Genomic DNA, 15,085 nt, shown 5'->3' on the forward strand with positions numbered 1-15,085 from the left:
ACTTGAGAGTCTCACGCAGCTTCGTTTTTAAAAATAAACACTGCTGACACGTCTCAAGGGGGAAAAATGTATTCAGAACTCTGAGATTTTCAGGTAATAGCTCACTCCCTCTTCATTTTCCTCAGTGCTGGGTGACTAATTCTATTTCTTTCTTCTTTACTGCTCTAGGACAAAGTAAAGGAAGGTATTTGGGAATGGGGGAGTAATTTCCAAAAAAAAATCACCCTGGGCTTACCTTTTCCAGTTTCTCTTGGAGCTCCTGAATTTTGAGCTGCTGCTCAGCATTGATCTATAGTCAAAATCCCAGGAAATAAAACAAAAGGCAAATAGGCATTAATGTCTTGCTATGTTTACTGCAGTCTTATTTTCTTGAGGTTTCTGTGGGGTCTTTTTGCTTTGTTTTCCAGAGCCTACTAATGAACAGTCTTTTAATATCCTAGGGCAAACCTTCACAGGGCTCATCCATCTTTACTATTTCTCTAGGCCCAGCAACATATAAAAAGAGAAGAGAGAATCAAAGTTGCTAGGTGCCTTAAAGCAATAGGAATTTTCGTATGTATCTTACTGAGTGTCTGGGTGTATTTGTTGCTGTTAGCAGGCATGTCAAAAAATGAGGTCTCCTTTATCATAACCTTTTAGAATGGCAGCTGGGGCTAAAACTGGTCACCTGCAGGATGACCATCAAAGTAAACCTGGAAGAGAGTTCTCTATTTGTTAGAAGTCTTTGTCAATGACCGGCCACTATATATTAACGTAGAAGTATTATTCTACCAAAAATAGTGACACCGATAATGGAAAATACCTTCTCCAGTTTGGCATATTCTCCCACTTCAGGCTTCCCTTGATCCTTAGCCTGCAATTAAAAAGATACAACATATTGGGAAATCTCAGCAATCTAAAAGTCTCCTAGAAAAGACTACCTATGGTACTTTCTTGATCTCTGTGATCAAAATAATATTGAGTTATCTCACCTTGGGAGACTCAAGTTTGAATCGATGATTGCTGTTAGTTGCCATCAAGTCGATTCTGACTCGTGGCAACCCCATGTGTGCAGAGTAGAACTGTGCTCCATAGGGTTTTTAAGGCTGTGACCTTTCAAAAGCCCACCTCCGGGCCTGTCTCCCCAGGCATCTCTGGGTAGGTTCAAACTGCCATCCTTTCAGCTAATCGTCAAGTGCTTAACCCTTGGCACCATCTAAGGACTCCCTCAAGATAATAAGTTATCTTCTACAAATGAAGACTGGGAGCCATTATTCCCCAAACATATACTCATTGAGACAGTATTCCTTTTATTCTTGCCAAGATCACCCATAAGTCTACCCAAAAAACAGCAGAAGCAGGACTGTGATTTCCCCCTCCTGGAGAGTGGCTGGCTACCTTCATAAGTTTATGCTGACTTTCTGTTGCTTTCCGCTTGAATTCCTCAGCAGCCAGCCGAGACTCTCTCAGCTCTGATTCGTAGAGATCACTCCGTCTTCTTGCCGAGACAAGGTCTTCTTCCAGCTGATTCATCATTAATCTCATTTCTTCCACTTGAGCCTGGTACTCCTAGAGAGCAGGCAATGGAATAAAGGTGAACTTTAGAGCTCCTGAAAGAAAAGACAGGCAGGAAAGATGGAAGAACATCAAGCATTCTTTACCACCAAGGGGGAGACACATTGAAGAGAGATTGGTATAGAACAGACCCAGAGAGAAGGTGAGAAGAATGATGGACACAGGAAGAGACTACGTGAACAAAGGGTGGGGAGTGAGGGGAAAGGGGAAGGATGGAAGAACATTAAATCTTTAAATTGATTTATTGCAGAACAAGTATCATGAGTAAAACCATTTGGAATACATGTGCCTGTAATGAGATCCTTTGAGCAAATACCACACAAAATGCACAGAACCTAGGGCATTATTTTAACACAGGAGAGCTGAAAGGAACTGTTCTTTAAATAAGCAGGATAAACTGCTTACATGTAGTCTTCTTCCAAGGGTAATCATTTATATAGATTTGTCCTTTAGAAGTCATGTGCTTCTAACACAATTTGATACGGTACTAGTTTTAAAATTAACCTTTCAGGCAGCGACGCAAGCGGGTAATTGGAAATCTCAGTGGAAAGAATCTTGGAAGGTGAAACCCATTATGTCAGTTTCTCACCATTAATTTTTCTGGATGCAAAACTGAATGATGAACTTAATATTGCTCCTGAAATTCAAGTCACCCTGAAATCTGGAAGAGTCAGAAAACACTGGCTCTAGTCGGGATAAGCTGTGAGAAAAATTCCAAGGAGAGAAAAATCTTGTTCCCTGGAGCAAACCCTTTAAAGTGATCCAAACGGCCTGACCTTTTGCAAAATGAACTTGTAAAATCAAAACAGAACATTTGGATCAAGGCTTTTCAAAACTGGGGTTTACCAGAACACATGGGTGATGGTTTTGAAAACTTCTGGACAAAGTATAAAAGCAGTCCTTATTACCAACATCAAGGCTAAGTACATGATAACGAATGAGCGTTTATCCAATCCAAGGTGCTTCGAGGGGATACAAAATGAGAAAAATGGGAAGAGAAACCAGGTTGTCTTTCGCATTCATAATATACAGTGAACATCTCTAAGACCTTTCCTTCCCCGAATAACCAGCGTGTTATCAATTGAGCAAACTTTTCTTAAACCAATAATTTGCAATTTATAAATTTTTTAATAATAGGGCATAAAGTAAACCTTCCGCCCCACGGTAACGGAGCCCCCGGGGCACACTAAAGGAGAGGTGACCGTGTTATGAAAATTGGATTGTTTCCAGGTAAGCCCTGCCCTGTATCACTGGTTGAGGGGAAAGGATAAAAAAAAGTCCAAAGTGGAATGGGGGTCTCATTTCACTCACTCCCACCCAAAAGCATATTGTCATTGATGGGGCACACAGGTTTTCCGGGTGGTGCCTAGTCAGCAGGTGACGCTGGATCATATAACCAAAAGTCCTTATAACCTGCTTGTGACGATCTGAACTCACAGACTGGAACATGAGCACAGATGACACAAAATGGTGCATCCTTTACTTGAGGTTGTTCTAGACCCCCCAGCCAGACTCAGGAGCCCTGGTGGCGCGATGGTTAAGGGCTCAGCTGCCAACCGAAAGGTGAGCAGTTTGAACCCGCCAGCCCCTCTGCGGGAGAAAAGACCTGGTGATCTGCTCTGTAAAAATTACTGCCTGGGAAACCCTATGGTAAAGTTCTACTCTGTCACATAGGGTCTCTGTAAGTCAGAAATCAACTCTAGGCACATAACTGCAGCCAGGACTGCATTATGACTGAAATGGCTCTAGGCACTTGTGCCTTCATAGACCCCTTCCTGCATAAAAAAAATATATATTAAAATTTATATTTTACAACTGCATTGATACAAGGACAAATATACTTACACGAAAATATTTTTGACCTTGAAAGTTCTACTTTTCTTCTGTTTTCAAAGAAATTAAAACATCTTAAAAGTATCGTGGGCCAGGTAATGTTCCTGCTGTACGTAATGGAAAAGTCAGACCTGCCCACAGGCCCAGAGACCAAGAAAGCAGAGCTGGAAGAAATCTTGGGCATTTTTCATCCTCAAGGTCCGTTTTCTTTCTCGAACTTATGTCAGCGAGAAAGCAATGTAAAGTTTGTGTTTTGTCAAGAGTGAGGACACAGCAGCTGTTCCTTCCCCCAACATCCCTCTTTCCTAAGCTGTCAGCACCTGGGAGGAGGAAGGCAAGAACCAGGCAGCATCTTTGTCAGCTCTTAACCTCCTGAGGCTCCCAGCCTGCTACAAGCATCAAAAGGAATTCTAACTCATTTGTTGATCCTCTGTTATTACGCCAGATACTTCAAGGAAATCCTATAAACCCAACAGCTAACCAAATCCCTGCTTGAGGAAAATCAGAGAAGATAATCAGGCTGCTTCCAAGGGCAGCTTAGCTGTAGTATCTGGGCATGGAATAGTTGTGGGTAAGAGCTGAGTGGGGTCAGAGTGGGGAACCGTGGACAAGTTTCCAGGCCACAGAAGGCAAGTCTTCTGAATGTAGCTTCAGAATTTTGTGGGGAGGGAGTATCAGACATGGTCCTACTCGATCGGAAATCCTGAAACATAAATGGCTTGTGTGTTGGCCACACTTTTGTTTCTCTTCCTGGGAAGCGGGGAAAACAGCAACTGCTAGTAATGGTTCATGAATCTCACGATCACATAAGACTTTAGGTGTTTTTATTTTAAACCAAATCCAAATACTCTATGAGGAGGAGCTAAGTAGAACCAAAATATTTAAAAAAAAAAAAAAAAGCAGTTAGCTGTACAGAAAATTAACATTTGAGAGAAAGAACAGGGAATAAATGCCAAATCTGGGAGGAATCAATATGCTGAAAACCAAATACTGAGAGTTTGCTGAAAGCATTAAACGCTTTTTCCTGGCTTGCAAACATCCTGCTTTCCCAAAACTTAACAAAAGTCATTTTAATAAATTCTTCTTCCGATGAGAAATGAAATCTGAAACCAAGAGGTTTCTTCCCCCCAGTGGAACTTTTAGCAGTCATTAAATCTAAAACTCCACGTGCATGCCAACTGTGATATGAATCATGAAAGACTTTTCTTTGAACTCAACCACCAGCATATACCTTTTCAAAATGTCCTGATAATTGTTTCTATAAAATTCATGGACACCAGCTGCTCCCTCTGGTGGCCAAACACGGGTTTCATTTCCCCAGGCTGTCACCAAAAGTAAATTTCAAAACACATTGAACTCATGGGAGAAAAAAAAAAAAAATCCCACCTCTTGAAACTTTTAGGATGAAATGGGTCATGAGTCACCTGTCAAAGCAGTTTTCTCAAACTGTGTGTGGCCTTCAAAATCTCTAAGATTAGTGTTGGTATTCAGAAACCTGATAACCATACTGCCAAGTTTCCTATGCACCGTCATTTAAAACATTTGTATTGAGCAAGAAGATATTAACTCGTCCTTAAAAAAAAAAAAAATGAAGGTGGTAAATATATTCTGCTGACAAACCCCAAGGATAATAATTCTTTCTTTAAAGAGTAATTAATGGATCAAATTATTTGCAGAAGTTTTTTGCATGAGCACGGCCCAGATGGCTACGTTTGCGCTACTCAGAGGAAAAAAATGTTCATTTCCATCAATGTTTCCATTAGATTTTCTGAAATGAATGAGAGTTGCCCGGCAGCTGATAATTCAGCTCTCCAATTACTCACTGCCATCTCTTCATTAGAGTGTCTATTTACAGTTTCTTCAAAGACAGAAAAATCAATGCCAAAAAGGAAACAATGTAGCGATATAAAAATGAACTATCTAGAGGGAAAAAAAAACCTTTTAGAAAGGAAAAAAAAAAAGAAGAGTAGGTTTTTTAAAGATCTCGGTTCTCTTTTCTGAACAGATAGGGGATGGCTTCCTGCACTCAGATATGCTGTGTTCATCCTGACTCGGCCTTAACTGCTTAAACTCACCTTCCAGAATATTTCTTCATGTACGTAAAACTATGAATTATCCTCACTTCTCTCAAAGCTGTAAAGTGTATCTGAAAAGTTTTGAAAATATTTAATATTTTTATTATGTTTTTAATGCTCTAGAGTGAGGGGTCAGCAAACTTTTTCTGTAAAGGGCAGTGCAGCAAAGAGTTTCATCTCGGCCACATCCACTCTGCTGTAACTACTCACCTCTGCCATTGTAGCTCGAAAGCAGCCACAGAGAATACATAAATGAATGAGTATGGCTGTGTTCCAACCAAACTTTATATATGGACACGGAAATGTGAATTTCATATATTTTCACATTTTGTGCGATATTGTTCTCCTTTTGATTTTTTTTTTTCCCCCAACTACTGAAAAATGTAAAAACCATCCTTAGGCCATAGAAAACAGGCCAGAAACCCATTGCTATAGAGTTGACTCCAACTCATGGCAATCCCATGTGTCAGAGTAAACCATGCTCCACGGGGTTTTCAAAGGCTGATTTTCTGAAAGCAGGCCTTTCTTCAGATGCGCCTCTGGGTGGACTCGAACCTTCAACCTTTTGGTTAGCAGCCGAGCATGTTAAAACTTTGCACCACCCCGGGACTCTAGAAAACAGGCAATGGGATGGATTTGCCCTGTGGGCCAGTTTTCCCAACCCTGCTCTAAACCAAAATTTTTAAGTTTAAAAAAAAAAAGGCATTATGGGGCACAGACTTCGAACAGAGCTGGAACAAGCACTCTGTGATTTATATAAATCCTGGGAAACCTCAAGTTTCCTAATGACCTACATACATCTCTCTCTCTTTTGTAAACACGCCTCTCCTCAAATGAGAGGTCTGCTCCGCTCCCTGGCAAGCAGTCATACCTGCTCTTTGATTTCTTGGAGCTTCCGGCTCTGCTCTCTGATATCGTGGAGAAGCTGCAGTGCTTTGTCATCCTCCTGAGACACTTCCATCCGTGCTTGCTCCAAACTTCGCTTTAAGCTCTGTGGAAAGCAAAAATTTTAATGGGGAGGCCCTTTGGATCCTGCTCGGTTTGAAAAGATTAACTGAGAGCTGCGAGCTGCTTCGCAGACACCAAGATGATTTCCGGTGATGGAGCCAAACTTTACAGCTTCCAGGTTGGTTGCTGGTTCCGGTTTTCATCCTGTAGAACCCCTTGGTTCAAGAAACATCATCTCAACTTTATGACCTTACAGATCGAAGCCGAAATTACATCAATCTGCCTCTTACTACCATCTACCTGTCCTGATGGATACTTACTTGTATGTTCAGGACCAAACACTAACAAGGTCTCTGAACCATTATAACCACCATTGGGATGGTTACCCTCCTTTTTCTTCAACTTTGGTTACTTGAGGGCTCTCAAGCACATGTCCCTCTTTCAAAGTAGACACTACTTCATTCTCTGCCCAGTTGTCAATACAGACTCCCAACTAGTCTCCTGGCTTACGTTTCCTGAACACCTTTTATCCATAAGGTTCCCTCCATGCTTCAATGGCACTGAAATATATATCTGAAATACATAGCTGAATAACTTCACCCACCACTGAAACGCAGCCAAGTCTGGAATGGAAACATAGCAGTTATTCTTAATTAGCCACGCTCTATAGATTTCCTCTCCCTTACAGGAAAAAAAAAAAAAAAAAAACTTTTGAAATGTGTGATTCAACTTCTTAAGGCTGTTTTAATTGGGCACATTAAAAAACACCTGAATGAAAAATTTAACAAGACAATGGAGAAGACAGGCTATTCTTGTGAAGGAAAGAAAAAAAAAAAGTCACATGGTAAATAATGACAGAGGGTCAGTGTTTCAAAGGCTGAGCTTTCTTGTCTCTAAGCTGGTTCTAGGCAACAGAAAATCGATTCCAGGCAGGCTTAAAGCACATTTTCTCATACATGTTTGGGAGTCTGATTCCCAAGGCGGGTGATGTCGGACACAATGTATACCAAAGAGGTTGGGATGTAAGATGTCAGGACCCTTCACAAGTCACTGCAATGATGCCCTGCTTATACCTACATACCAGCAGTCTACCTGGACTTCCAGCTGCGGTTCAACCTCATTTCTCTGGGACTTCACACCTGGCTTACGCTACTCTGCAAATCACAGAGCTTGCTTTGGTGCTGGGAGTTGCCTCCTCTCTCTATTCTCTGCCATTGGCTGTGATGTGCCTCATGAAGCCATCATGAAACAGGATGAGACACACACAACAAGAAGTGCCACCTCCAAGGGAAGGGGGCTTCGGGGAAGGCTCACACTGCATTCTGTGATGTAGGTAGCAAGGTCCTGCTCCAGGAGGGATCTCTGAGTCTCAGAGGCCTTCAGCTCCACCTCCTTCTGACTAAGCACAGCCTCCACCTCAGACACTCTCCGATGTAACCGGGTCATTTCCTGCTCCATCTGAAATAAACACATCGACAGGTTAAAAAAGGCCCGTGAAGGTTCGTTAGGAGCAATCAAAGCTCAAGCAGCCTCTGAAACCACTTTGTGGTCTGGGCTATCACTAATTCTCCAAAAGTTGGGATGGAAATACCATTTTGTCTTCGCCCAGGAATGCACAGTTCTTCGTGAGGACAGTCACCAATGCTAAGTCACTCCTCTCATTCAAGTCTCAGGTTCACACTTGATCACTTCTCTAACCCAGTTAGCAAGGAGGCCACAATCACCATTTTTCGCCTGTTTGATTTTTGTTTTGTTTTGTTTTGTTTTTGCAGACGTCACTTTAATTTTATCCCAAATCCATCTTGATCCCCCCCATCTCCTTGCAAAGATCTAGAGGACAAATCCAGGACAGGGCAAGGAGATATTTATTCGTCTGCACTCTTAGGAGTCTCAAGCAAGGAGTGACTTTTGTTAGCTTCCAGAGAGTTGCCCCTGGGCAGGAACAGTGAGTATTAAGACACGTTGAGCATAATCAATACAGTGGCCGTGGTTACATAAGCAGGAGCTTTAAAAGACTAGGAAGAGAGACTTCGCATCACTCAAAGCAGATGGGGCGCATCTCGGCCACAGGTGAGGACCCACGCCACCTGCCGGAAGAAGCAGACGTCTGGGCGGGTCATGCCGAGAAACGGGCTGTTTTAAATCCAGGGCCTCCTGTGGTTAAGATTTAAAGGATTTACAGCAACGTCAAGGCCCGAATTCATCTCCCTCTGAGCTGCAGGAGGCACGACTTCAGCGAGGGAGGGAGCGCTTCGCTCTCTACGGATCAGGTGGCTCAGCGCCCGCAGCGGCCCCAGGCAGATCCCTTGGCATATATTGATGGGAGGATCCTGGAGCAAGGAAGGAGGCCGGCTGCGGAAATAAATACCTTGTGACACTTGTCCTGAGAGTCTTGCAGCTCTTTGCTTTTGATGAGAAGTTTCTTTTCCATGGAGCTAGTCTTGGCAGGGGAGTCCAGACCCGACACAACAGACCTAGACAAAGGAAAATCAAGGTCAAGATGGCCAGCAGGTGGGCCTGGGAAGCTGTACTCAGAAACAGAGGCAGAGACAATGGACCTGCCAGCGTTCTGTGGCCACCAATATAGCTGGCTCAAGCGGTTTCAAATGGCCCCAAGGCCATGAGGCAGAGAGGCGACAGGAGGCAAGGATCTGGAGCCAGGCAGACCTGGGTACAAATTCAGTCGCTACTGACCTTGGGCAATGATTTAGCCTCTCTGAGCCTCGGTTTCCTCATCTATGAAGTGGAAGTATAATAAAAGTGCCTTTTACCACATAGGAGCACAGCATCATTCTGACAGGGCTTCCTCCACTTACTCAACAGGTAAGTACTGTGCATTTACTCTGTTCCAGAAACTGTTCCAGGGACTAGGACACAGAATGAACAAGACAGACAAGGTCCCTGCCCTCCTGGAGGTGACGTTCTATAGAGGGCAGACAGGACGCATCAGGCAGACACATAGACAAAATGGTTACAGATGACAATCACTCCTAGAAAGAAATAAACAGGGTGATGTGATGTGATGTGATGTAAGAAATTGGGTGAGGAAGCCTGCTTTAGCAAGGGTGTTCAAGGAGGGCTTCTCTGAGGAGGTGACATTTGAGCTGAGACCTGAAGGACAACAAAGAGCCGGCCATCCAAACCCATGGAAGAAAACAAGCTCCAAGGAAAGGGAATCATAGATGCAAAGGCCCTGAGGTGGGACAGAGCTCATACTGCAAGTGTGCAAGATATGTTGTTAGTTACTATACTGGTCAAAAAATTAATTATTCCACCCCAAGCTAGCCAGCTTAGTTCTGTTTCACTTTATAAAAACAGCTAATTAACGCTTATAGTGGTGGCGTGAATAATAGCCCCCAAAAATGACGGCATCTTAATCCCAAAATCTACGAATATGTGACCTTACATGGTAAAAGGGACTTTGCAGGTATTACATTAAGGATCTTGGGATGGGGAGAATATCCTGAATTAATCTGGGTAGGCCCAATGTAATCACGAGGGTCATTACAAGACAGAAGCAGAGGAGGGTAGGAGATGTGACAATGGAAGCAGGGGTCATCATCTAAGAGACAGACTTGAAGACACTACACTGCTGGCTTTGAAGATGGAGGAAGGGGGCACAGCCAAGGAATACAGGCAGCCTCTTGAAGCTGGAAAAGGCGAAAAAAAGAGATCCTACCTAAAGCCTCCAGAAGGAACGCAGGCCTATGGACACCTTGATTTCAGCTCAGTGAAACCCACCTCAGACCTGTGACCTCCAGAACGATAAGATAATAAATTTGCATTGTTTTGAACCACTAAGTTTGTGGTAATTTGTTACGGCAGCAACAGAAGACTAATACACCATGCGCTGAGCACTTGCGACATTCTATTCTATTCTATTCTGGGTTAATTCTTACACTAGACATACTTTAACTCTTTACTCCCCACAACAACACTATAACAAAACAAAAACCAAACCCACGGCCATCGAGTTGATTCCAACTCATAGCAACCCTACGGGACAGAGTCGAACAGCCTCATTGGGTTTCCAAGACTGTAACCTTTACAGGAGCAGACTGCCACATCTTTCTTCTACAGAGCGGAGAGTGGGTTCAAACCACCAACCCTTCCGTTAGCAGCAGAGCGCTTAACCACTGCGCCACCAGGGCTCCAACAACCCTATAGGCAGATACGATTTATTAGCATCATCCTACACAGGAGGAGATTGAGGCACAGAGAGGTTAAGTAATCTGCCAGCTAACAAGTAGTTTCTCATCAGAGAGCTAGGGCAGAGATAGGCTTGATGCGCTCAATATAACTCTCACGAAAATATCACAAAAATACAGTGGCATGCCCTTCTGAGAGTGGGCTAGAAATATGCTCTCCCCAGAGAAAGGGCGTGTTTATCCCCACATGTATGTATAAAGCACACACTGTGCCTCATCCCTGCTGTTGCTGCTGATTCCGACTCATAGTGACCACACGTGACAGAGTAGAACTGTCCTATAGGGTTTTCCTGGCTATGTTCTTTACAGGAGCAGGTCACCAGGTCTTACTCCAGCAGAGCCACTGGGTTGGTTCAAACCACCAACCTTTCAGTTAGCAACCAAGCATATAACAGTTGCGCCACCAGGGCTCTTTACCCCTAGGAGCACTTAACTATGGGTGGAGATTAAAGCTCTCATCCAGGGCAGCTCCCTCAGTAGTTGGTACTCTGAGTAGGAACACTGGAATCGGCGAAGGGCAGGGCTAGGGTGACAGCCGGCAAAGGCTCCTGAGCATAGAGGGATGTGTGATGGGGCCCCACAGTTAGCCCAATCCATCATTATTGTCCTGGTAATGGAGATACAGGAGCTGGATGTCAATGAGTGCTGGGGTCTTATGAGCAGGTGAAGGTGCTGCTTGCTGCCTGTCGCCCTGAGTGACTTTCACGCCTAAAAGAGGTCTATTCCCTGCAGCAATACAGAATGCCTCTCTCCGGACAGCTCCTAGCCCAAATGACAAGGGCTGGTGTGCTAGCACTAGCTCATTCAACCCCAGTGATGGCTCTCCAGATGCACATTATACACACAAGGGCAGCAAGCGAGCAAACGCCAGAGGCAGGCTGCTCTGTGAAAAATCTGACCCACCACTTGCTAGCTACATGACTTCTCCTCTCTGAGCCTGTTTCCTCATCTGTAAGGCGGGGGTCATTCTTGACCTGCTTCAAAGAGTCCCTGTGAGAATTAAATGAGATAATGCACGTAAAGCCAGTGCCTAACACACTGAGAGGGTTCAAGACATGTCAACCATTACTATTCTCATTGTCATTTTTATCATTACTACCCGTGCAACTTCGTAAACAGCACATGCTTTTAGGCCTCCGAGAGTTGCTTAAAGCGGTAAAATTCAGGGGGCTGAATTTGCTCCAAGTTATTATTCACATACAAACAAATGCTGATTATTCACAGAAATGGGCAACAGGAATCACATAAGTCACTGGAATCCAGAAATAAATCTTTTGGAAAATCTGACTTTGCATTAAAAATGTTAACCAAGTTCTATACCTCTCACTAGCCTGTTTTCTATGTAAACCATGCCCAAACACACATGCTTACTCTCTCTTTCTCTCACATACACACACACATTTTTTTTCTTTTTAATACAGGTAAAGTGGATTGCCCTGCATGGACTTCACTTGCCTCTGCTATTTCCCTTCTTTCTGAAGCCACATGGGTGGATGGGCTAGAAAACAAGACCCAAAGCACTCAAGAAGGGAGCGTGATCCACAGAACGGACCCCGGGCCTTCAGGAACCAAGAGTCACCTGCACCTCACTAAGGCATATGCACCCACATGCATCACGGATGACAAGGCAGGCCACAGCTCTTTGTGCCCAAGCACAAAACCAACACCTGTTTAGAAGAACGATGACAACATAGGAGCATGATGGGGGTGGGAAGCGACTTGCAAAACTTAATGACATACAGGGGGCAGGCCCGAGCAGTGGTTAGTGTTTAAAGTGTGCTGCTGTGGGTGCAACACTGATTGCTTATTCGAAAGAAAGCGTTTCTAGATTACTCATTAATGGGGCCCAGAGCCGAGGAGCTGCACGGCCCCACCCGCTGGCACTCACGGGAGAGGATGTGACAGCCCCCCCAGTCACCCGAGGGCCGACTCCCTCGTTCTGCTATTTTGATGCTTGACAAATGCTCACTGTTTGGAAGTTCTAAGTACGGCAATTAAGAGCTCTTCAGAATAAAGGTGCTAAAAAAAAAAAAACCTTTTTTTTTTTTTTTTTTTTAGAATAAATAAAAATCACATCTAAAAAAAGCTATGATAAGAATACTGTGGCTAAACTTGGCTTACAGCAACAATTCCATAGACAATAATGGGATGGAGGGTGAGGCTGGAGGAAGGGAAGCTTCCTATGACTTCAGTGGGTCTCAACCCGGCTGCACATTAATAATCACTGAAGAGCATCTAAAAAATATTGATGCCCCCACCCAGGATGGTGCTAGAAAAGCGGAAACTAGCAACTGCTGGGAGGATGCAGAGTCACTGGAAACTTCAGGCGCCGCTAGAAGGGATGTAAGATGGTGCTGTCACTATGGAGAACCATGTGGTGGTACTTCAAAGTGTTAAACATGGAATTACCATACGACTCGACAATTACAAAAGCAGGGACTCAGATACTTGTAAACCACTATTCACTGCAGTACTAGTCACAATGCCCAAAAGGTGGCAACAACCTGAATGTCCATCAACAGGTGAATGGATAAGCAAAATGTGGTATATGGGATGTTACTCAGCCATGAAGAGAGATGACGTTCTGACACATGCTACAATATGAATGAAACTTGAAAACATTATGCTGAATGAAATTAAAAAAAAAAAAAAAAACCCACTGCCATTGAGTCAATTCTGACTTATAGCGACCCTATAGGACAGAGTAGAACTGCCCCATAGGGTTTCCATGGAGCATCTGGTGGACTGGAACTGCCGACCTTTTGGTTAGCAGCAGAACTCTTAGCCACTACGCCACTCGAGTTTCCAAGTAAGTCAGACACGAAAGAACAAACATTTATTATCCTATTTGTATGAAATATCTGGAATAGACAAGTGCATAGAGACAAAAGTTAGTTAGTGGTTACCAGGGGCTGCAGGGAGGAGTGAACGAGAGCTATGGCTTAAGGTGATGGTAGCACAACACGGTGAATGTTATTAATGTCGATGAATTGTACACTTAAGAATGGTTAAGATGGTAAACTTTTTGTTGTATTTCATCACAATAAAATTAGAGGAAAAAAAAAATACTGATGCCCAGATCCACCCAGGCCAATTAAATCACAGATAAACAGAACGGGAGGGGGCCAAGGCAGCACCATTTTTATTTAGCTCCCAGGTAACAGTAACATACAGACAGGACCGAGACGCATGTGGCTAATGAGAAGAACATGCCCATGCTTTAGGGGCTAGGCATTTAAAACTCATGGTGTGACGACCCCAGCATTTGGTTCTGTGTGGCATTTTGGCCAGGCCATTTGGTACTGGTGTCTTTTGGTCACTCTTTGAGTGGGAACCCAATTTTGAAGTCAATCATGGTGGGCTATGAATTTCAAGACAATTTATAGGTGTCAGACAATGAATAAAGACCATTTCCCCCAATTTAATAAGTCAACTAAAATACACCATTTCCATGAATTTCTATAAAAGAAATATATTAAAGGTAGGTGTGTCTCAACCTGAAATACTCTACTCATTTTTCATGTAGACATGTATGCTGATTCAATTCCTAGGGCTAATGGTAAACTCTCAACATGTATTTCCTGAGTGAACAGATTCCCCACCATAAATATTCTCAAATATGATAACAACTTATTTTCTTTTTCTAGGATTTTCATTAGCCTTCCTTCTGACTTTCAAAGCAACAGCAAATTATTGCTGACACTTGCACTATTCTAGCATTGACTGTACTTTGAATCATAGCTTGAGATTCAATGCAAGGCTGGCCTCAGAGCCCCCAGACTATTATCAAATACAGCCCTGTCCTTCTCAAGCGGTAACTCCTAGTCTACAATCATCCTACAAGATACCGTTTCATTGAGAGGGGTATTATTTAAAGAGCTGATACGATCACTACTTTAAGGGAAGTTTGTGAAAAAAAAAATTTTAAGTACTTAACTGGTTGGAATTACAAAGCTGTGTAAGGTGCAGAATTATAGTAAAGAAACTGATGACGAGGTTCCATTGACCCTGGAACAGGACAGGGTTACCTGTAAACAAAAGTCTTCCAAAAATTGTCCTTTGTTCTCAAAATTCCACTTCAACAAATACTTTTTTTTACTATCTTCTGTGAGTACGTGTGTGTGTGTGTGTGTGTGTGTACACTACAGAAAGAGAGAAGATAGAAAAGAGAGAATACATAAAAGAGAGAAAATATAAAAATCCCTGTAATCCCCCTAAGAAAGGAGCCCAGGTGGCACAGTGGTTAAGCACTCAGCTGTCAACTGAAAGGTCGGTGGTTCAAATCCATCAGCCACTCTGCTGGAGAAGGATGTGGCAGTCTGCTTCCATAAAGATTACAGCCTTAGAAACCCTATGGGGCAAGTTCTACTCCGTCTTATAGGGTTGCTATTGGTCGGAATCAACTCAACTGCAATGGGTTTAATCCCTGTGAGAGATACCTGTGGACCAGTGGTTCCTGATCAGGGG

The 15,085-nt window shown here is 43.3% G+C and overlaps 1 protein-coding gene across 11 annotated transcripts in view; it reads right to left on the minus strand.

Moving 5' to 3' along the window:
- CIT (citron rho-interacting serine/threonine kinase) overlaps positions 1 to 15,085 on the minus strand; it is a 174,246-nt gene that overhangs the window by 75,286 nt on the left and 83,875 nt on the right. For 10 of the 11 annotated variants that reach the window (XM_049866326.1, XM_049866324.1, XM_049866320.1 and 7 more), the window contains 6 exons: positions 8,779 to 8,884; positions 7,725 to 7,868; positions 6,334 to 6,453; positions 1,378 to 1,548; positions 803 to 853; positions 236 to 289 (listed from right to left, as the gene is read on the minus strand). In XM_049866326.1, the coding sequence (XP_049722283.1) occupies positions 236 to 289; positions 803 to 853; positions 1,378 to 1,548; positions 6,334 to 6,453; positions 7,725 to 7,868; positions 8,779 to 8,884 (646 nt within the window). Of the gene's footprint in view, positions 1 to 235; positions 290 to 802; positions 854 to 1,377; positions 1,549 to 6,333; positions 6,454 to 7,724; positions 7,869 to 8,001; positions 8,091 to 8,778; positions 8,885 to 15,085 lie in introns of those variants that run through there. The other variant, XM_049866329.1, reaches the window with a different exon arrangement.

Source organism: Elephas maximus, chromosome 22 (assembly GCF_024166365.1).
Source record: "Elephas maximus indicus isolate mEleMax1 chromosome 22, mEleMax1 primary haplotype, whole genome shotgun sequence".
NCBI classification, from domain to species: domain Eukaryota; kingdom Metazoa; phylum Chordata; class Mammalia; order Proboscidea; family Elephantidae; genus Elephas; species Elephas maximus.